At 34.7% G+C, this 23,140-nt stretch overlaps 2 protein-coding genes and 1 pseudogene across 3 annotated transcripts; 1 reads left to right on the forward strand and 2 right to left on the reverse strand.

Moving 5' to 3' along the window:
* Window positions 1-506: 506 nt before the first annotated feature.
* LOC114371640 lies at window positions 507-6,874 on the forward strand (annotated as a pseudogene).
* An 8,367-nt stretch (window positions 6,875-15,241) lies between these two features.
* Window positions 15,242-16,691, reverse strand: LOC114371648. Its single transcript, XM_028329022.1, has 3 exons — window positions 16,575-16,691; window positions 16,090-16,493; window positions 15,242-16,008 (listed from the first exon to the last, which is right to left on the reverse strand). The coding sequence occupies exons 2-3, from the start codon at window positions 16,153-16,155 to the stop codon at window positions 15,349-15,351; spliced, it is 726 nt and encodes a 241-aa protein (XP_028184823.1). The 5' UTR covers window positions 16,156-16,493; window positions 16,575-16,691; the 3' UTR covers window positions 15,242-15,348.
* Window positions 16,692-19,841: 3,150 nt separating this feature from the next.
* LOC114393809 (ribosome biogenesis protein NSA2 homolog) lies at window positions 19,842-22,798 on the reverse strand. Of its 2 annotated transcripts, XM_028355275.1 has the most exons (10): window positions 22,643-22,798; window positions 22,410-22,529; window positions 22,247-22,314; window positions 21,790-21,898; window positions 21,637-21,705; window positions 21,421-21,478; window positions 20,829-21,064; window positions 20,627-20,678; window positions 20,422-20,532; window positions 19,842-20,036 (listed from the first exon to the last, which is right to left on the reverse strand). In XM_028355275.1, the coding sequence occupies exons 1-9, from the start codon at window positions 22,643-22,645 to the stop codon at window positions 20,465-20,467; spliced, it is 783 nt and encodes a 260-aa protein (XP_028211076.1). In that variant the 5' UTR covers window positions 22,646-22,798; the 3' UTR covers window positions 19,842-20,036; window positions 20,422-20,464. The 2 variants fall into 2 exon arrangements, with proteins under 2 accessions (XP_028211076.1, XP_028211070.1); XM_028355269.1 differs by lacking the exon at window positions 19,842-20,036 and having other exon boundaries at window positions 20,105-20,532.
* Between the last annotated feature and the right edge of the window lie 342 nt (window positions 22,799-23,140).

Genomic DNA, 23,140 nt, shown 5'->3' on the forward strand with positions numbered 1-23,140 from the left:
ATTTAATATGTGTTATTAGTTTTTTTTTATCTTAAGTTATTTTTAGTTAGAAATTATAAATTTAATTTGACAATTTAATGTGTTATTAGTTTTTTTTTATCTTAAGTTATTTTTAGTTAGAATTGATAGTTATAATTTTATTAATATGTGTTATTATCTTTTTTATCTTAAGTTAGTTTTAGTTAGAAATTATAAATTTAATTTAATTTGATAATTATAGTTTTATTAATATGTGTTATTAGTTTTTTTTATGTTAAGTTAGTTTTAGTTAGAAATGATAAATTTAATTTAATTTGATAATTTAATATGTGTTATTAGTTTTTTTTTATCTTAAGTTATTTTTAGTTAGAAATTATAAATTTAATATGTGTTATTAATTTTTTTTATCTTAAGTTTGTTTTAGTTAGAATTGATAATTATAATATTTGTTATTTATTTGAAATTTGGAGACTATGTGTAATTTTTATTATTAATTTTATTGTATTATATTTTATTGTGTAGGATCAATGGCATCTTCGTCATCATGCGCATCAAGTATATAAACGAGGTCTGGTCCAATTGAGGGTGATGTTTTGTGGATGCAACCCAAGCATGTTTCAGAACATGTTTGGAATGGAGAAGCAGACAGAAAACTACACATCAGACGAGCAGTGCCGACTTATCAAGGTGAAGAACAAATACCAGAGGAAATTGTTCCTCTGCTTCGGCAATGTGGGTTTTATTGGATAATTAAGATGGGATACCTAAAGATAAATGCAGTCTTAATTAGTGCGTTCATTGAAAGATGGAGTCCTGAAACCCACACGTTTCACCTGAGATGCGGAGAGGCTACCATTACTCTCCAAGATGTGTCAGTCTTATTAGGTCTTCGTATTGACGGGACACCACTAATTGGTTCAACAAATCTTGATTAGGCCGACTTATGTGAAGAATTATTAGGAGTCCGACCACAGGAAGGCGAACTTGAAGGCAGTGTCGTCAAATTAAGTTGGCTGGCTCACTATTTTTCTCACATAAATATTGATGAGGGTAACGTTGAACAATTACAAAGGTTTACCCGTGCGTGGATCCTTCGATTCATAGGAGGTGTCCTCTTTGTTAACAAAAGTAGTAGCAGAGTTTCCTTAAGGTACCTACAATTTTTACGTGACTTTGAACAGTGCAGCACGTATGCGTGGGGACCTGCCGTGCTTGCATATTTATATAGAGAAATGTGCAGCGCCACCGATTATAAAGTTAAATCAATCGGAGGTATGTGCATCTTAATCCAAATGTGGGCATGAGAACGATGTACAACTTTAGCTCCAAAGAGGATGCCTCCCGTCATAGAAAATAAACCACTCGGACACAGGTTTGTCGTTTAAAAAATTAGATTTGAATTAAAAATATTTAATGATGGAATGTGTTGACAATGATGATTTCTTTTTTTATTGTAGGTGGCTGCGACGTGGAAATCAGCATATTGGCAATGATGATCTTAGAGTTTTCCGTCGCAAATTGGATCTGATGAAACGACATGAGGTAAGAACATCGTAATGTAATGGTTAAATGAAATTTTAATATCTAGCCACTTGACTGAAAATTGACAAGTGTGTTGTTATATGCAGTTTGTCTGGGAGCCATACACAGCAACTGTGATGGGAGCGTTGCCTCCAATTTGTGTGGTTGGAAGTGTAGCCTAGTTTGCGGTGGTGCCACTGATTTGTTTCCATGTTGTTGAGTGGCACCAACCCGATAGAGTATTACGACAATTTGGATTGCAACAACCCATTCCCGGGTGTCCTTCGCAACCGCAGAATCTCCATGGCATAACGCTCAAAGGCAAACAAGATGAGAATTGGTTCCACCTGTTGGCCCCAATCATTGGTCAGTGGAACAACCGAGCAGAGTTTAGGGTCGACGTTTATCCTCGACAGGAGGGCCTACTGGGTTATAACTCGGACTACATGGTGTGGTATAGGCGTAAAACAAAGATGTTTGTCGACCCAAACAATGCAAACACAGCTGCATTGGTATTTATCTGTTTCTCAATGTTTAACTTCTAATTAATTTCTTAAGCATGAGCAATAATTTGTTGACGCTACTAATTGCAGGGTGAAGTTGTGGAGACTTTACAATATATGGTGTCACCACAAGGGAGGAACACGTGGACGGTTGATGATCTCGTGCCTTACGTGGATAAGTTAGCGATTATATCTGAAGAGCAAGAGAGAATCACTGAGCCAGTGTCACATGGTCCAGCATCAGAGCGTGAATTCCCAGCCCCAGAGTTTCACATTCTTCAGTCAAGTGTTGAAACTCGGGGCATAGGCAGACGAAGGGAGCCTGTTGAAGCCGAACAATATTCCCAACAAATGATGGAGCGTGGTCATGGAATGTATTACACGCCAGCAACATTTTCCGAATATCCTTCATAGATGTATCAGTATCCTTTTGCAGGTCATGATACTGATACTTCTGAGACCTCACATTCGTTCGGTGGTGTTGCGGAAACACAAGCTCATTTTTCATGGCCCACTATGACTCCTTCACAGCAGCACGATGCCTCCATGGCAACACCTAACGCCCCATTTGCTCCGCAATGGAATGTACCCGGAGCAATACCTGATATGGGCGACTTATTAGGTGTTGATTTGCGTCAGGAGTTTTCTGCAGAGGCTGAGCAAGCAGAAGCGGGGAGACAACGCGGCGGCAGAAGAAATCCTGATCGTCAAGCGCGAAGATGGGATCGACCATGTGGCACATCCTCACGACATCACGGACACCATAATGATTGATTTTGATGTATCTGTGTAATTTTGTTGTTGTTTGTAAGACATTTGATTTTGACAATTAATCTATCGCATCTGATTTATTATGCCTTACTAATGTATAGAGTTTATGTGGCGCATCAAAGTATAATAATAAACTAAGTTTAGGGTTTAGGGTTGATGGATATGTTTTAGGGTTAGGGTTTATGGATTATGGTAAAGGTTGGTTTAGGGATTATGGCAAGGGGTTACGGTTAGGGTTTATGCATTATGGTTAGCTTTTGGGGTTAGGGTTAGGCTTTATGTATTATGGTTAGCTGCTAGGGTTTAAGTTTATGGATTAGGGCAAGGGTTTAGGGTTAGGTTTCAGGGATTATGGTAAAGGTGTAGGGTTAGGTTTCAGGGATTAGGGTAAGGGTTTATGGTTAGGTGTTAGGGTTGAGGGATAGGGTTTATGGATTAGGGTAAGTGTTTAGGGTTAGGTGTTAGGGTAAGTGTTTAGGGATTAGGGCAATGGGTTAGGGTTAGGTTTTATGCATTAGGGGTTTAAGGGATAGGGTGTAGGTGTTTGGGTTTGGGTTTGGGTTAGGGTTAGAGGTTTCGGGTTTAAGGGTTTAGGGTTGAGTTGTTTGGGTTTGTGTTAGGGTTAAGGTCAGAGGTTAGGGGTTTAAGGGTTTAGGGTTTGTATTAGGGGTTAGGGTTAGAGGTTTGGGGTTTAAGGGATAGGGTTTAGGGTTTAGGGTTTAGGGTTTAGGGTTTAGGGTTTAGGGTTTAGGGTTTATGGTTTATGGTTTAGGGTTTAGGGTTTAGGGTTTAGGGTTTAGGGGTAGGGTTAGAGGTTTGGGGTTTAAGGGTTTAGGGTTGAGTTGGTTGGGTTAGGGTTAGGGTTAGGGTTAGATGTTAGAGGTTTGGGGTTTAATGGTTTAGGGTTTGGATTAGGGGTTAGGGTTAGAGGTTATAGGTTAGGGGTTTAAGGGTTTAGGGTTTGGATTAGGGGTTAGGGTTAGAGTTAGAGGTTAGAGTTAGATGTTAGAGGTTTGGGGTTTAAGGGATAGGGTTGAGTTGGTTGGGTTAGGGGTAGGGTTAGAGGTTTGGGGTTTAAGGGATAGGGTTGAGGGTTTATGTTTGGGTTAGGGTTAGACTTTTGGGGTTTAAGGGTTTATGGTTGAGTTGGTTGGGTTTGGGTTAGGGTTAGGGTTAGATGTTAGAGGTTTGGGGTTTAATGGTTTAGGGTTTGGATTAGGGGTTAGGGTTAGAGGTTATAGGTTAGGGGTTTAAGGGTTTAGGGTTGAGTTGGTAGGGTTTGGATTAGGGGTTGGGGTTAGGGTTAGATGTTTGGGGTTTAAGGGATAGGGTTGAGGGTTTAGGTTTGGGTTAGGGTTGGAGGTTATAGGTTTAGGGGTTTAAGGGTTTAGGGGTTGGATTAGGGGTTAGGCTGTATGCAGTAGGGATAGGTTTTAGGGTAAGGTTTATGGATTATGGATTAAGGTTTAAGGGTTTTATGGATTACTGTAAGGGGTTAGGGTTAGGTGTGATGGTTTAGGTTTTATGGATTATTGTAAGGGGTTAGGGTTATGTGTGATGGTTTAGGTTTTATGGATTAGGGTAAGGTTTTAGGGTGAGGTTTTATGTATTAGGGTTAGGTTTAGGGATTAGGGATGTTTCCTAGGACTTGGGGTTAGGGTTTAGGTGTTTGGGTTAGGGTTTTAACTAATTAATTCATGGAACCCCACAAATAGTTAATGTACACAAACAAAAATAAGTAATGTTTTTAACTAATGAATTCATAGAACCCCACAAACTGATTCAACCCCAGAAATTCAATACATTGAAGACAACTTAAACAAATACAAGTCACTCGACTAACATACATAAATCAATGATTTGAACAACTCCCACGCTCAGATTGCATTGGACAACGACGCCTGTTATGCCCTTCGGCTCCACATCTACTGCATTTTTGTCGGTGGTCAGATGGTTCGACCCAATCCATCTCATTCCTTATCCTTGTTGATTTTGGCCGACCTTTCGCACGAATTGTAGTTGGGTCAGGGATAAGTGTCCATGCGTCATTAGAAGGAGGAATAGCCGCTTCATTCCCAAGAGGCCACCATTGTGGGGAGTAAGCTTTTAAGATGTGCTCATTTGTATAAACAACATCAATATATTGGTAGTAGTTCAGGCTCACGTAACCACAAGCTGCAATAATATGTGAACATGGATAGTGAAGCGCAGAATACCTTCCGCATTGACAATAATGACCATTCAAGTTAACTGCCCATTTTTGTCCGCCACGTTGCGTAATAGGATTGAAGGTCTCCTCTACTTCAAACCTTGTGGAGTGGATGTCATACACGCGAACGATGTGCGAACAAGCTTGTTCTTGATTTTTTCTAAGTTCTTTAACAAGCTTTGAACAATATACTTGCCCTTCATTTAACTGTCTCTGCGCTTGGCGGCCCCACTCAACAAAGTACTTTCGACACCTACTGTACGTTGATTTGACCAATGCTGTTATGGGAATGTTGCGACAATCCTTCAAAACCTTATTGATACATTCTGAGAGGTTGGTTGTCATGTGGCCATATCGACGTCATTCTCTATCATAAGTCATCGTCCATTTTTCCTTTGAAATTCGATCAATCCATGTGGCTATGGCTGGACTCAGTTCACGAAATTTTTCTAAATTTTGATCAAAAATGTGCTTGCAAGGAGTGTAGGCTGCATAAAATTAGTTATGAATAACGTGGATAAGTATATATGAAAGGTAAATAAACGGGACCATCAAATATGAAATCTTACCCAATTTCTTCAACATTTCTTTTTGTTTTGCATTATTGAATTTCCGATTGAAGTTGCTTGCTATGTGACGCACGCAGTAGACATGATAACCGTGGGGAGGTTGCCAACCAAGTGCGTCGTTAGCGACAGCGGACTTTATACTCGCGTGTCGATCAGATATCAGACAAATACCATTTTTATCTGTGACGTGTTCACGCAAGTGTGCCAAAAACCATGACCACGCTGTCAACGTCTCACCTTCAACCACCGCGAATGCTAGAGGAAGGACACCATCATTTCCATCTTGTGATGTGGCCATTAAGAGGGTCCCACGGTATTTGTCGTACAAATGTGTGCCGTCAACTTGTATGATTGGCTTACAGTACTTGAAAGCCTCTTTACATTGGCCAAAAGTCCAAAAAAACTCTATGAAACTGACGGTGTTCGCGACTAACCGTATTCCCAACGATAAAATTGTCATGTAGTACTTGAAAATATGATCCAGGAGAATGATTTTGCATGTGTGTTAGCCACGACGAAAGTTTCGCATAAGACTCATCCCAATCGCCATATTCAATTGCAATGGCTTTCTGTTTCGCCAACCACGCTTTTTTGTACGACACCTTGTACGCAAATTCACTATTAATCCTCTCTTGAATCAACGAAATTTTTATTGATGGATCTTCTCTGACCATGCCTGTCAATAACATAACAAAATTTAAATGACAATTAACAAAAAATGAACATAATATGAACATAAAATACGTACCTACTACACAAGTGGCAATTAAATCTGAATCAAGTTTCTCGTGATCTTGTGTCATGGTCATATTCAGACATGTGTGTGGTCCACCCCATTGCGTGACTTTCCACGTATCTATTTTTTTGGATAAAATTACCCTCATATAGAAAGGGCAAGGACACTCTGCATTTTTATTCAAGCAACAAACCACATACTTGTTCGATTTGCTTTCAACAACTTTGAAACTTTGATGCACCTTCATAACATATTGTTTGAGTGCATTCTTGACCGCATCTTTACTATCAAATTCCATGCCAACATATAATTCTTGGCCAACATTAAAGGTCGACGGCATCTCCAAACCGCAAATGTCCTCCTCATCAGGATAACTCCAGTTGATATTGTTATAATGTAAAGCATCATTCCAAAATGGATTTTCAATTCGTTGTGCACCTAACAGTTCAAAAAAAATTCAAATAATGCTTATTTAGCATTAAATTCAATTGACATCAAATAATAAATGTATTGTCTAATTTTTTAATTGAGCAAATTATACCTTCTGCTGGGTGAACAATTCTTACTGGTTGAGGAATGTCGGTGACTTCATCGTCTGTATCAGAGATACCGTCAACGCTGTCATCTTCGTCTAAAGACTCTTCAACGTATGAGTTAGACACAAGATAATCATCATCATCATGATCATCATCTTCGTCAAGATTTAAATTGCTCATATTTGTTGGCGGTTGTGTGTCATCGTTAGATACATAATTTCCACATGATGTAAGGGAATTTGCAGAATGAAACATTGAACCACCAGCCACATCCTTTTCTATATACAATTCTAGAACTGACATTTCTTGTTGTTGAATCACAAATTTGCAAGGCAATATATTTTCCTGACACTAAAAATCTACAGCTGATAGCAGAAATAATTTCATTATTTTGTAACTTTACCTTATCTCCAATTTTTTTCTTCAAAGCATTGAAACTAATTCCACGTTTAATCTGAATCGCTTTTTTTCTGCCTTCAAATATTACACCATCATTATCTTCATATACCCTTCCATTGAAATACAACACTGTTATAATCGAATTCATCGTGTACCTACAAAAACAATATTTTAACACGTCAAATAAATTATAAAATGAGACACACTTAAATCAAATGAATAATTTCAAACTAATAAAATCTAATCACAAAAGGTCCCTTTATTGGAATTTCACATTAAATTTGTCTTTTAAAATAATTTAATTAACTTGAAATAAATTTCATGGGACACACTTAAAAAAAATGAATAATTTCAAACTAATAAAATCTAATCACAAAAGGTCCCTTTATTGGAATTTCACATCCAATTTGTCTTTTAAAATAATTTAATTAACTTGAAATAAATTTCATGGGACACACTTAAAAAAAATGAATAATTTCAAACTAATAAAATCTAATCACAAAAGGTCCCTTTATTGGAATTTCACATCCAATTTGTCTTTTAAAATAATTTAATTAACTTGAAATAAATTTCATGGGACACACTTAAAAAAAATGAGTAATTTCAAACTAATAAAATCTAATCACAAAAGGTCCCTTTATTGGAATTTCACATCCAATTTATCTTTTAAAATAATTTAATTAACTTGAAATAAATTTCATGGGACACACTTAAAAAAAATGAATAATTTCAAACTAATAAAATCTAATCACAAAAGGTCCCTTTATTGGAATTTCACATCCAATTTGTCTTTTAAAATAATTTAATTAACTTGAAATAAATTTCATGGGACACACTTAAAAAAATGAATAATTTCAAACTAATAAAATCTAATCACAAAAGGTCCCTTTATTGGAATTTCACATTCAATTTGTCTTTTAAAATAATTTAATTAACTTTAAATAAATTTCATGGGACACACTTAAAAAAAATGAATAATTTCAAACTAATAAATTTTAAAGACAAAATAAAAAAATTCATGAACGAAATTAATAATATAAATAATTAATCTTAACAATAATAACTTCAAAATGAAATACGGTAATTACAAAATTACTACAAATATATTCAAATAAATATGATACAAGAAACAACAAAGCATCGTCAAATAAATTTTTATGGTGTATTTCGTTAAATGATTTGACGGAAAAAAATATAACAAAAATTTAAACGTATTGTTATGGTGTCTGTAATTTGTAAGTGTCTAAATATCAATAGCATCAATCATTTGTACAATATCTCAATTAGGCGGACATATAAATAGTTAATCTTCACAATAATAACTTCAAAATAAAAATAGGTAATTACAAAATTATTACTACAAATATATTAAAATAAATAACACTTTCAACTTCAACGCATATAAATTTTTAACACACCAACAAATGAACCTAATCTAATTTAATTTAAAAAATATTATAACTTCATCTTAGAAAAACACCAACATAAACACACTTCAAAGAACACTCATAAATTTTTAAGACACTAATAAAACATAAACACCAACTTAATATAATTATAAAATAACTATAAACTTCATATTCAATACAATTTTTTTTACACCAACACCAACTTAATATAATTTAAAAATAACTATATGCATTTGAACTTTTATACCTTCAAGCTGTACCTTGAACCTGCCTTCAACAATGTTTTTAGGATTCAACACAAAATAGGATAATAAAACAATTTGAAACTCACTATTTTTTAGAAAAGGCACATAAAATATCAGCTCTCATATGATTTCAAGAAACGCACATCAAATGGGCGGAGCTTTGGTTTATAAAGGAGCTGAAATCGCCATTGGGAATGGCTACTTCATGCTCAAATCGCCAGTGCTACTGGCTACTCCTACCTGCAACACAAATCGCCAGTAGCACTGGCGCTTTCCACTGCCAAAAAGCTGTCCCTCCTCCTGTAACACTGCTGCACGTAGTCTGAGGACAACAGTCCCCTACCCTCAACTCGCCAGTCAAACTGGCGAGTCCCCTACCTTGCAACACGCCATTGATGTTGGCGACACCATGGCCAGCTGTCGCGTTCACACGGAAAGCGCCATTCCCTCCGGCGATTTGCATGTGCTCTACGTAAAAAAGAGCACCATGCAGGGATTACTTTAGAAACAGACCCATTTCGGGAAAAAGTTTCTAAAAGTAACCCCATGCAGGAAATTTGCCACCTACCACACCACAAAACCACACTTGGCAACTCGCAACCACCAATGAGTTAGAGTTGCGTTGCGATTACAATTGATTTCGGGTGATTAGGGTTATGCTTGCTATTGATTTGGGGGAGTTTAGGGTTTTGATTGCGATTTTGAGGGTTATGAATGCATTTTTTATTCTGAAAATTGGGTTGACTCTTGTTGTTTGTTGTTGTACATGATGATGGTGAAAGGGAAAATCGACGATGGTGGAGGGGAGAAGAAAAGAGTAGAGGAAGCATTTTTTTTAAAATTATAATAAATATATGAAAATTTAAAAATAAATAATAAATATAGTGGTGGTTATTATCTGTCATTATATACAAATTTAAACCGCTGCAATGCACAACTTAACGACATAAGTTACAATTGGACGGGAAGAGTACAACTGTTGCATTTTAAACAACTAAGATACTGATTGTACATTTTAATCATTAAGGTAGTAAATTAAACTAAATTATAATTAAGAGACCAAAATTTGACAACTATATTACAGTCAATTATTTTTTTCAATCATGTAACAGAAGTTAAAATTTCGTTTGCCCGAAATTTTGGCATGACACAATAATATATTTTTTTGGCTAAAATATATACATTTTTCTATTTTTTAAGACTAAAATATGTATTGGTCCTAATGTTTTAAAGAATTCCAATTCAATTCCTCTGCTTATAAAATTGTTTAATTCGGCCCCTAGCCGTACAGAAGTTCTCAAAACCTGTGAATTTAGTTTTTTTTATTCTGATTTAGTTCTTAATTCTTATAATGTAAAGTTTATCATATGGCTAATACTTTCCCGTTTAGCACATTCAAATCATAAATCACTTCCATTTACAATTTGATCCAAAATAGACATTATTTGTAACAAGAAATTCCAGGTTCGGAATGATAAAAGCAAATCAGCTGCATGAAAACGACAACTTCACGGAGTTATGACTTATGACATTCAATTATGGTGAATTTAAACACCGAAGCTTGTCTCAAACTTTTGCACACGTAAGAGCCAATTTTTTTAACTGTAAAGAGCAAGTTCAAATTGTGTAATACTAACTAGAAGGCAAATTGCCCCAAATGAGGTTCTTTTACAAACTATTTCTCTATTTAGGGTTGTTTTAAAAGAATTTTCACGAGGGTGTTCTTTTGAACGTATCCTGCATGAAAATATTATGCAAAACGCCAGCATCATTGGCGCATCGCCTATGGCTGCGACACGTGGTAGTGGTGCCACTGCCACTGGCGACACAAGTGGTATCGCCACCTGTACTGGCGCTTTGGCCATGCATGGTGGAGTCGTTGGTCAACCTGACGATTTACACGAATCAGGCTAGGGTTCAGCTTTTCAGCTTTTCAAGTGGATGGTAGTAGCTTTTCAGCTTTATGGCAGTGTCCCAGTGTGGATGACAGTAGCTTTTCAGTGGATGGCAGTGTTGCAGTTCGGTGCATCCAGCTTTTGGAAGAAGGCGCAATCACGTTTGGCGATTTAGGATAAGTAGAAAACGCCATTGGCTTTGGCGTTTTAAGGTGTTTACATATCAGCATTTTTTGCATCTTCCTTTGCTTTCCCTTTGCAACTTATTTTCCTTTCCTGGCTTTGGCGTTTAAATTTGTAAGGCTTGAAGTTCAAATTCTGAATCAAAAAATTTTGTGGTATGAAATATTTTTTTAAAGTAATTTTGTTAGGCTGGAATAAAGATTGAATTTGAAGTATTTATTTATTTTTAAATTAAATTAGCTTTTATATTTGATAGGCTTGTTTGTGTGTGTTCAAATGTCTAAAATAAAACAAAAATTGTGTAATGATGTTTATTTGAAGAAAATATTTTCAATGAAGATAAAATATTTTGAATATGAAATTTGTAGTATTTTTTTAATTAGATTAGGTTGGTGTTGATGATTTATTAGTGTGTTAAAAATTGATGAACGTTTGAACTTTTAATAAGAAAAGATTGTAGATCATATTTATTTGAAGTAAGTATTTTGAGTACGAAATTATTTTTTAATATGAAGTTGTAGTATTTTTTTAATTATATTAGGTTGGTTTGTTGGTGTGTTAAAAATTTATGAGCGTTCAACTTGAAAGTATTATTTGATGCTTTCTTATTTCTCGTATCATATTTATTTTAATATATTTGTAGTAATTTTATAATTATCTATTTTCATTTTGAAGTTATTATTGTTAAGATTAATTATTTATACTGCTAACTTCGTTCATGAATTATTTTATCTTTAAAATTATTATCTTGAAATTGTTCATTTTTTTTAAGTGTCTCCCATGAAATTTATTTGAAGTTAATTAATTTTGTTTAAAAGAAAATTTGAATGTGAAGTTCCAATAAAGGGATCTTTTGTGATTACATTTTATTATTTTGGATTTAAAGTTTTTTAAAATCGTTCATGTTATTTAAGTGTGTTGATGTGAAATTTATTTAAAGTTAATAATTTTGATTACATCTTGATTAATTTAAAATTACTACATTGAAATCGTTAATGTTTTTAAAGTGTCTTAATGTGAAATTTATTTGAAGTTAAATTATTATTTTTTAAATTAAGTTTTAATATGAAGTTCCAGTAAGGACTTTTTGTGATAACCATTTTATTATTTAAAGTTTTAAAATATTGTTTTTGTAGGTACACGATGAATTCGGTTATAATAGTGTTGTATTTCAATGAAAGGGTATATGAAGATAATGATTGTGTAACATTTGAAGGCAGTAAAAAAGCGATTCAGATTAAAAGTGAAATTAGTTTCAATGCTTTGAAGAAAGAAATTGGAGATAAGGTAAAGTTACAAAATAATGAAATTATTTCTGCTATCAGTTGTAGATTTTTAGTGTCAGGAAAATATATTGTCTTGCAAATTTGTGATGACGAAGATGTTGAAACGATGCTCGAAAGTTTTCAACAACAAGAACAAATGTCAGTTCTATAATTGTACATAGAAAAGGATGTGACTGGTGGTTCTATGTTTCATTCTGCAAATTCTCTTACATCATGTGGAAATAATTTATCTAATAATGAGACGCAACCGCCAACAAATGTGAGCAATTTACATGGTGACGAAGATGATGATGATGATCTTGTGTCTAACTCATACGTTGAAGAGTCTTTAGATGAAGATGACAGTGTTGACGGTATATCTGATACAGACGATGAAGTCACAGACATGATTCAACCAGTAAGAATTGTTCACCCAGCAGAAGATATAATTTGCTGTATAAAAAAATTACACAATACATTTATTATTTGATGACAATTGTATTTAATGCTAAATAAGTATGATTTGAATTTCTATTTTGAACTATTAGGTGCACAAGGAATTCAAAATCCATTTTGGAATTATGCTTTGCATTATAACAATATCAACTGGAGTCATCCTGATGAAGAGGACATTTGCGGTTTGGAGATGCCGTCAACCTTTAATGTTGGGGAAGAATTATATGTTGGCATGAAATTTGATAGTAAAGATGCGGTCAAAAATGCAGTCAAACAATATGTTATGAAGGTGCATCAAAGTTTCAAAATTGTTGAAAGCAAATCGAACAAGTATGTGATTTGTTGCTTGAATAAAAGTGCAGAGTGTCCTTGCCCTTTCTATATGAGGGCAATTTTATCTAAAAAAACAGATACATGGAAAGTCACACAATGGGGTGGACCACACACATGTCTGAATATGACCATGACACAAGATCACGAGAAGCTTGATTTAGATTTAATTGTCACTTGTGTAGTAGGTACGTATTTTATGTTCATATTATGTTAATTTTTTGTTAATTGTCATTTAAATTTTGTTATGTTATTGACAGGCATGATCAGAGAAGATCCATCAATAAAAGTTTCTTTGATTCAAGAGAGGATTAACAGTGAATTTGCATACAAGGTGTCGTACAAAAAAGTTTGGTTGGCGAAACAGAAAGCCATTGCAATTGAATATGGCGATTGAGATGAGTCATATGCGAAACTTTCATCGTAGCTAACACACATGCAAAATCATTCTCCTGGATCATATTTTCAAATACTACATGACGATTTTATCGTTGGGAATACGGTTAGTCGCGAACACTGTTAGTTTCATAGAGTTTTTGGACTTTTGGTCAATGTAAAGAGGTTTTCAAGTACTGTAAGCCAATCATACAAGTTGACGGCACATATTTGTACGACAAATACCGTGGGACCCTCTTAATGGCTACATCATAAGATGGAAATGGTGGTGTCCTTCCTCTAGCATTCGTCGTGGTCGAAGGTGAGACGTTGACAGCGTGGTCATGGTTTTTGACACACTTGCGTGAACACGTCACAGATAAAAAAGGTATTTGTCTGATATATGATCGACACGCGAATATAAAGTCTATTGTGGCTAACGAAGCACTTGGTTGGCAACCTCCCCACGGTTATCATGTATACTGCGTGTGACACATAGCAAGCAACTTCAATCGGAAATTCAATAATGCCAAACAAAAAGAAATGTTGAAGAAATTGGGTAACATTTCATTTATCATGGTCACATTAATTTAAGTTTCATATATAGTTAAAATTGTTGTTGCTAACTAATTTCATGCAGGGTACACTCCTTGCAAGCACATTTTTTTTTATCAAAATTTAGAAAAATTCCGTCAACTGAGTCTAGCCATAGAAACATGGATTGATCGCATTTCAAAGGACAAATGGACGATGGCTTATGACAGAGAAGGACGTCGATATGACCACATGACAACCAACCTGTCAGAATGTATAAATAAGGTTTTGAAGGATTGTCGCAACATACCCCGATAACAACATTGTTCAAATCAACATATAGTAGGTGTTGAAAGTACTTTGTTGATCCAGGCCGCCAAGCCCAACGACAGTTAAATGAAGGCCAAGTATATTGTTATAAGCTTGTTAAAGAACTTAGAAAAAATCAAGAATAAGCTTGTTCGCACATCGTTCGTATGTATGATATCCACTCGACAAGGTTTGAAGTAGAGGAGACCTTCAGTCCTATTACGCAACGTGGCGGACAAAAGTGGGCAGTAAACTTGAATGACCATTATTGTCAATGCGGAAAGTATTCTGTGCTTCACTATCCATGTTCACACATTATTGCACCTTATGGTTACGTGAGCATTAACTACTACCAATATATAGATGTTGTTTACACGAATGAGCACATCTTAAAAGCTTACTCCGCACAATGGTGGCCTCTCAGGAATGAAGCGACAATTCTCCTTCTAATGACGCATGGACACTTATCCCTGACCCAACTACAATTCGTGCGAAAGGTCGGCCAAAATCAACAAGGATAAGGAATGAGATGGATTGGCTCGAACCGTCTGAGCACTGGCAAAAATGTAGTAGATATGGAGCAGAAAGGCACAACAGGAGATGATGTCCAATGCAATCTGACTGTGGGAGTTGTTCATTTAATTGATTTATGTATGTTAGACGAGTGACTTGTATTGGTTTAATTTCTATTGAATGTATTTAGTTTGTTGTCTTCAATGAAATCATGGGAGTTGTTGTTCTATTGAATGTATTTAGTTCTAACCCTCAGCCAAACCCTAATCTCTAATCCTAACTGTAAACCTTAACCCTTGAAGACTATGGTATTTCTAATGAAGAACCTTATAATTTGAGCAATCAGGAAGGTGAAAAAAGTCCAGACTGATTCATGTAACAAAATAAAATAACATTTAGAAGTTGAAATAAATGAAGTGGATCATTAGTTAGTAACATTAGTTATTATCGTTTGTCTACTTTAGTTTCTGTTTAACATAATTTATTTTTATAGTTTCTTGCACGAATAAAACTGTATCAATGAGTAAGCCTTACAAAAATCCATACGATAGATTAAGTGTCAAATTCAAATTAGAAACATACAACAACAAATTTAAGCATAGACATGAAAATCATTCATTATGATGTCCGTGATGACGTGAGGATGTGCCACATGGTCGATCCCATCTTCGCGTTTGACGATCAGGATTTCTTCTGCCCCGATGTCTCCCCGCTTCTACTTCGTCCGCCTCAGCTGAAAATTGGTGACACAAATCAACACCTAATAAGTCACCGATATCAGGTATTGCTCCAGGTACATTCCATTGCGTACCTAATGAGGCGTTAGGTGTTGCAATTGGGGCATCGTGTTGCTGTGAAGGAGTCATAGTCGGCCATGAAAAATGAGAATGTGTTTCCGCAACACCACCGAACGAATGTTCGCTTGCAGAAGTATCAGTGTGATGACATGCATAAGGATATTGAGAAAATGTTGTTGGCGTGTAGTACATTCCATGGTCACGCTCCACAATTTGTTGGGAATATTCTTCCGTTTCAACAGCCTCCCTTCGTCTACCTATGCCCCGAGTTTCAACACTTAGCTGAAGAATGTGAAACTCTTGTGCTGAAAATTGACGCTCTGATGCTGGACCATGTGACACAGGCTCTGTGATTCTCTTTTGCTCTTCGGATAAAATTGTTAACTTTTCCACGTAAGGCACGAGATCATCAACCGTCCACGTGTTCCTCCCTTGTGGTGACACCATATACTGTAAAGTCTCCACAACTTCAATCTGCAATTATTAGGGTCAGGAAATTAATGCCGATGCTTTACAAAATAATTTTAACTTAAATATTGAAAAACAGATAAATACCAATGTAGTTGTGCTTGCATTGTTCGGGTCAACAAACATTTTTGTTTTTCGCCTATACCAGACCATGTAGTCGGAGTTAAAACTCAACAGGCCATCTTGTCGAGAAAAAACGTCGACCCTAAACTCAGCTCGATTGTTCCATTGACTTATCAGTGGGGCCCATAATTGTCCCCAATTTTCATCTTGTTTGCCTTTGAGCGTTATGCCATGGAGATTCTACGGTTGCGAAGGACACCTGGGAATAGGTTGTTGCATTCCAAATTGTCACAAACTCTATCAGGTTGGTGCCACTCAACAACATGGAAACAAATCAGTGGCACCACCGCGAACCACGCTACACTTCCAACCACACAAATTGGAGGCAACGCTGACATCACAGTTGCTGTGTAAGGCTCCCACAGAAACTGCATATAACACAATTGTTAATTTTCACTCAAACATAAGATATTATTTATTAATTAACCTATACATTACGATCTTCTTACTTCATGTCGTTTCATGATATTCAATTTGCGACGAAAAACTCTCAGATCTTCATTGTCAATATGCTGATTTCCACGTCACAGCCACCCATAAAAAAATGAAACATCAATGTCGACATGTTACATTATTAATTATTTTCAAATGAAATATAATTTTTTAAACGACTAACCTGTGTCTGAGTGGTTTATTTTCTATTACGAGAGGCGTCCTCTTTGGAGCCAAAGTTGTGCATCATTTCCATGCCCACATTTGGATTAAGATGCACATACCTCCTATTGATTTAATTTTGTAATCAGTGACACTGCATATCTCTCTATATAAATAAACAAGCACGGCAGGTCGCCATGCATACTCGTTACACTGTTGAAAGTCACGTAAAAATTGCAGGTACCTTAGGGAAACTCTGGCACTGCTTTTGTTAACGAAGATGACACCTCCTATGAATCTAAGGATCCATGCACGGGTAAACCTTTGTAATTGTTCTACGTTACCGTTATGGTTATTTAAGTGTGAAAAATGGTAAGCCAACCAGCTTAATTTAATCACACAGCCTTCAATTTCACCTTCCTGTGGTCTGACTCCTAACAATTCTTCACATAAATCAGCCCAATCAAGATTTGTTGGACCAATTAATGGTGCCCCCTCAATATGAAGACCTAACAAAGCAGAGACATCTTGAAGAGTAATCGTACACTCTCCGCTCCTCATATGAAACGTGTGTGTTTCGGGCCTCCATCTTTCAATCAAGGCACTAATTAATGCCGCATTTATTGTTAGGTATCTCATCTTCATTATCCAGTGAAAACCAGATTGTCGAAGCAGAGGAATAATTTCCTCTGGTATTTCTTCTTCACTTTGATACGTGGAGACAACTCGTCTGATGTGTAATTTTCTGTCTGGTTCCCCATTCCAAACATGTTCTGAAACATGCTTAGGTTGCATCCATAAAACGTCACCATCAATTAGACCAGACCTAGTTTGTATATTTGATAAGCATGACGAGGAAGATGTCATTGATCCTGCCAAATAAAATATAATACAATAATTATACATACACAAACTAAGTATATTTACAAAAAATTAATTAAATATATATAACAAATGGAGTGAAATCAATAACAGAATATATATTTTTTAATAACTAAATATATTATATGAATAATAAAATTTAAATATACTCTCCAAATAATTTAAAATACATGCAAACACAACTTAAAATAAATAACAAATTATATTTTTTAAAATTCAAATATTTCAATAACAAAATATATTATACAATCAAGGAAATTTAAATATATTCTACAAATAAATTAAATCACATCCAAACACAACTTTACATAAATAACAAATTATACTTTTTTTTTAATTTCAATAACAAAATATATTATACAAATAACCTAATTCATATATATTCTACAAATAAATTAAATTACATACAAATATAAATTTAAATATATAACATAATATTTATATTTGTGGCTAAAAATTAAAACAATGTATATACAAAATTAATAACTTAAAATACTTACGAATAAAATAATTTAGCATACAAAATTAATAATTTAAAATACGTAAAACTATTCTAATTTATACATAGTATATGAAACTAATAATAACTAAAACTAACGTAATATAAAAAAATTTAATTGTGACCTAATTTAAAATTAATAATTTACCGTACCTAAAACTATTCATAATCTATCATATCAAATATTTAAATTAAATGTAATCTACCATATAAAAAATTTAAACTAAACCTAATCTAAAATTAATAAGTTACGGTACCTAAAACTATTTCAAATCTACTATATAAAAAATTTAAACTAAACCTATTCTACCATATAAAAATTTAAACTATTCCTAATTAACATATAAAATTAATAACTTACAGTACCTAAAACTATTCATAATCTACCATATAAAAAATTTAAACTAAATCTAATCTATAAAAAATTATTAAGTTACAATACCTAAAACTATTCCATTATCAGAATATAAACATCTACATAAATAAAACATACAAAATATTCAATATATAACTTACAAGTTTTTTAGAAAATGGAAGAAGACGAAGTAAGATGCAGCAACTAGCTCTCTCGTTCTCAACACAAGCAAAGACACCTTTTTTTCACTCTCTCGTTTAAGGCATTTCACTCTCGTTTAAGGCACTTGGGGATATATAAATCCACCAAGCTTAAAGCGCCAGGAAGGATGATGACATCCTCGAAGCCAAGTCGCCAGCACGGGCAGTGACTTCCTCATCAAAGGCTGCACCCCCTGCAGCACCTGAGCACCTCAGCCTATGCCTGAAGTCTACGCCTACAATGCTTGAAGTCGCCGATCAAACCAACGTTTTCTTCCAGGCTGGAGGCGCCAATAGGAGTGGCGACAACCACTGACTGTGTCGTCAGTGGCAATGGCAACATGCCACGTGTCAAGCCACGAGGAAAGCGCCAATGGAGCTGACGTTTTTGCATGCCCTCCATGTAAAAAAACAGCACCCTCATGGAATAACTTTTAAAACAGTCCTAGTTCAGGAATAAGTTTGAAAAAGGACACCAAACTGGTCAATTTGCCCTAACTAGAAACTTCAGCTGATGGAGTCTCAATCAGGATTCACTGTCATCATAATTGGCGGTGAAGCATGCTGCTCAATTTATATCAATTTATATGATGCTATTGCATATGTACCTTCCAACAAGATGTGTCAATGACTAAATATGATAAGATAATATTCATACGCTTTAAACTTTTATAGTAACCACATCACACTGATTACGCAAGCTTGGACAATTGTAGAAAAACTCGGGTGCAGTGCCCGTGCTTTGCACGGTTTAAAAAAACACGCTAGTACAAATCAAAAACAAAAAGATAAAGAATAAAAGAAAAAAGTAAAAAAAATATACATATATATATTGAAAATACTGTCCGACCAACACGAGTCATATGACCTGACAGTTTTAATATATATAAAGATATAACCTTAATGAATTCATGATCTTATATTTTCTAATAAATGTTAACCTATAATAAATATTATTAAAAATGTCATCGATACTCCTTTATGTTTTACCCAAACAATTTAATTTAATTATATTTTTTATTATCACAATATTGATGTGAAACATATCTATTGATTTGACTGATAATTAATCTTTACCGCCTTTCTCAAAAGAAATTAAATTTAATATCACTGGCACCAACCACATGTAATTTAATCCATTTAACTTTTAAACAATAAAAAACAATTTGAAATTTCAAATAAAAAATAACAGTAACTAAATTCACTTAATTTATAAAGAGGTCTAAATTGATTAAAAAAAGCTGGCATATAATCCTGTAAAAGGAATCAAAAGTCCGAATTCCATTAAAAAGTTATCCTTAACCTATCTGAATTCTGCAAATTACTTCCAAACAAAATTCTGGTTAACCAGCATCTCTCTTTCAGACCTTTGTAGCAGTATCTGCATGAGTTGGCAGCAATTTCAGAACAGGAATCGTACCATGTATTAAACGATAATTTTAATCAATATCGTGAAACATCAATTCATTTTGGTAAGAGTTCAAAAGTTTGTTTGTATCAGTAGTTCGGCACATTATTTAAGAAATGTACCAACCATAAAAAAATTTCGCAGTACATTTTGGAAACCGGTGGCTCATTAAAATTCGCCAGTACAGGATTATAGAACCTGTCTTGCGAATGAACTATATAAATTTATGAGATTTGTTTGGCTTAACTCTTGTACAATAGTTATCTCAAATGTCAAAGTGCAAGATCAGATCATTGCATTGACAATCCAAACAAGAATTTTAGAACCTGTGCCCAAAAAAAAATCATAGGAGAGGTACCAGACCACTGCCTCTGAAATCAAGTTGGAACCCTGATGCGACCTTAAACAAGCAAAACAGCATTTATACAACCATCGTTTTCTGGGTTATTTGTGACCTGAGCGTATTTACCTGCATTCCCGGCAAACAAAATTCCAACACATCAATTTCAGTTAAGATTTGAGTCAATGGTAACAAGCAAAACACAAGGAACAAATAATCTTACCCCACACAACTTTCCCAGCCGGCGTGACAAGACCAAGTTCACTGACATTCACCTGAAATTGCAGTATGCAAAGAAATAAGTACATTTTGATAATGATTCATACGACAGCTACATTATAGAAAGGGCAAGTTAGGAGAAGCAGAAATGCCTTAAATTGAGAGTGGAAATAACCCTCAATTAGAAGAGGAAATAACATAAATACCTCAATTATAGTTCCCTTGGTAATGACACCAAGAGAGGTGTACATAGGGCCATTGGGGTTTTTCTTCACTCCAATTAATTCTAGATTGAATGTGCATTTAAGTTCTGGGTGAGTGACATGAGCTTTAGTGAACCGCAATCCTGTAGGACGAATGAACCGCTCGTACTTTGGAGGTTTTCTGGTAAAACCAGGCCCAACAAATGTAGCTTTTGTAACCATCCTCTTCCATTGCTTGGCTGAAAAATGGTGAGCCATATACTATTAGAAAATTATCAGATCATGTAATAAAATCACAAGACCACCATGATTTAGGAGTTGGTGTTTTGAATTAGACACCCACAATACAAACACCTCAACCTATTCAAGCAAAGAAATACAGATTGTTGATCTTTGTCCATAAACAAGCTAAGAAGGGAAGGTGGGTGTAATGCAGCTAATACTTAAAATAAACATTTTTAATACCATTTCGATCATGTAGCACCAATTAACATCACTAAAACCATAAGTTTAGAAACTGAAGTCAATAATTAACATTGGAAAGCTAAATATAAGAATAACCTAGGAAGATGCAATATATTACTCGGTTACTTACTCTTTCTTTTACCAGTTCGGACCACTTTGAACATTTCATCTTCAGCCACGGGACGTACCTGAAGAAATGAGAAAGTATACATTCATTTAATTACTCAAGCTCGCTCCCTTCCATTAACAGGGAAACATAAAACACACATGAAATAGAAACAAGGAACAAATTGCAAGAGATATCGTTTAACATAATCCGTGCAAAAAGTATTGAACGCAATTTCACCTTAGGTAGAGGAACATCCCATTTCCCTGCCTTCTCCTTCCTCTTTTGCTTAATGGTGTTGCTAAGAACCTAAAAATAGAAATTTGTCAGATTGCTTTCAACTTACAAGACTGAAAAAAAAAGGCAAAACCTTCTTTCAAGACATGAACATGCCTTTGCTCTGGTCGTGTTATCACGATCAAGAAGATATGCAGGAACAGCTCCATCCTGAACATTATCATCAGTCTTGCGCCTAGACGATGATTCTTCATGCATAGCCAAACTGTTGACACAGAAAATTGTTATAACTATGTCATAAATTTCAAATAGCATAGATATTCAAATCCACATGGATGAAAAACTACTAGCTAATTATATGACATGAATTATTATTTAAACAAGCACACCATTCAAAGATTACCCAGATTTAAGAAATTAACCACAAATATTTTTGACATAAAAAGATGCAAAATCAACAATGGAAATAATGCCCCCAGCATCAGCATCCATAAGCTAAGCTATATAAAAAATAAATACAGGAAAGCGGCCAAAACACAACATATAACTATACAAGGAGGAAAAGAAAAAGCTAAAACTAAAATAAATTTAAGAAACAAATAAAAAAACTCACGTCTTCTTCATCTGCGCCTTTTCAGCATAATTTTTCTTGGCAATCATTTTGCCCTTAATACCCAGAGCCTATTCCATTCAAATTAACAAAAATCCAATAATTAGAATTATTACAATAAAACTATGTTAAAAAAACAATTAAAATTTAAAATTTTGATTTAAACCTTCTGGGCAATTGCAGAGCGCTTGTGAACTTGACGCGCCTCTTTCTTGCGCTTACGCTCGAAGTGATCGAGACGGTAGCCATAGTCTCTTCTGTGGCGTTCTATGTAATCCCCTTGCGGCTGCAATTACACGACACACGACAACAACAACATAAGAACCAAAGAAAAAAACAAGAACAAATGTTTAAGAAGGTTAAACCAAAGGAATGCGAAATCGAAGCTGAAGAGCGAACCATGGTAACGACGCGAGAGTGGTTTCAGAACAGAGAGAAAGAGAAAGAGAATTGTTTAACAGTAGGGAAGGCGTCCCTTATAAACCCTAAGCTGCGACGGTGAAGATTTACGAAGGGGTGTTGCTAGGTGCACCCAGCAGTATTGGTGGTGCACCAGCATTTTTTCTAATGTCCAAAATGTCCTTAACTTGTTGTTCCTTTTTAAATTGTTTGTTTTTTTTGTGAGTGGTGAACTATAAGTAGATTTTTCACATACAAATTAACTTGATCTGTATGAATTATATGGATGAAGTTAATCTGTAAGTCTAAAGTTCATTTGTATAAAACAATAGATCAAGTTAATTCGTATGGTTTATATGGATGAAGTTCATTCGTATAAAGCATACGGATGAACTTGATCCGCATGCTTTATACGGATGAACTTCATTCGTATTAATTTTTTGGTTTTTTTTTAATTCATTAAAGTTTTATTTTTTTAATTATTAATATTTTTAAATT

Source organism: Glycine soja, chromosome 2 (assembly GCF_004193775.1).
Source record: "Glycine soja cultivar W05 chromosome 2, ASM419377v2, whole genome shotgun sequence".
NCBI lineage: Eukaryota > Viridiplantae > Streptophyta > Magnoliopsida > Fabales > Fabaceae > Glycine > Glycine soja.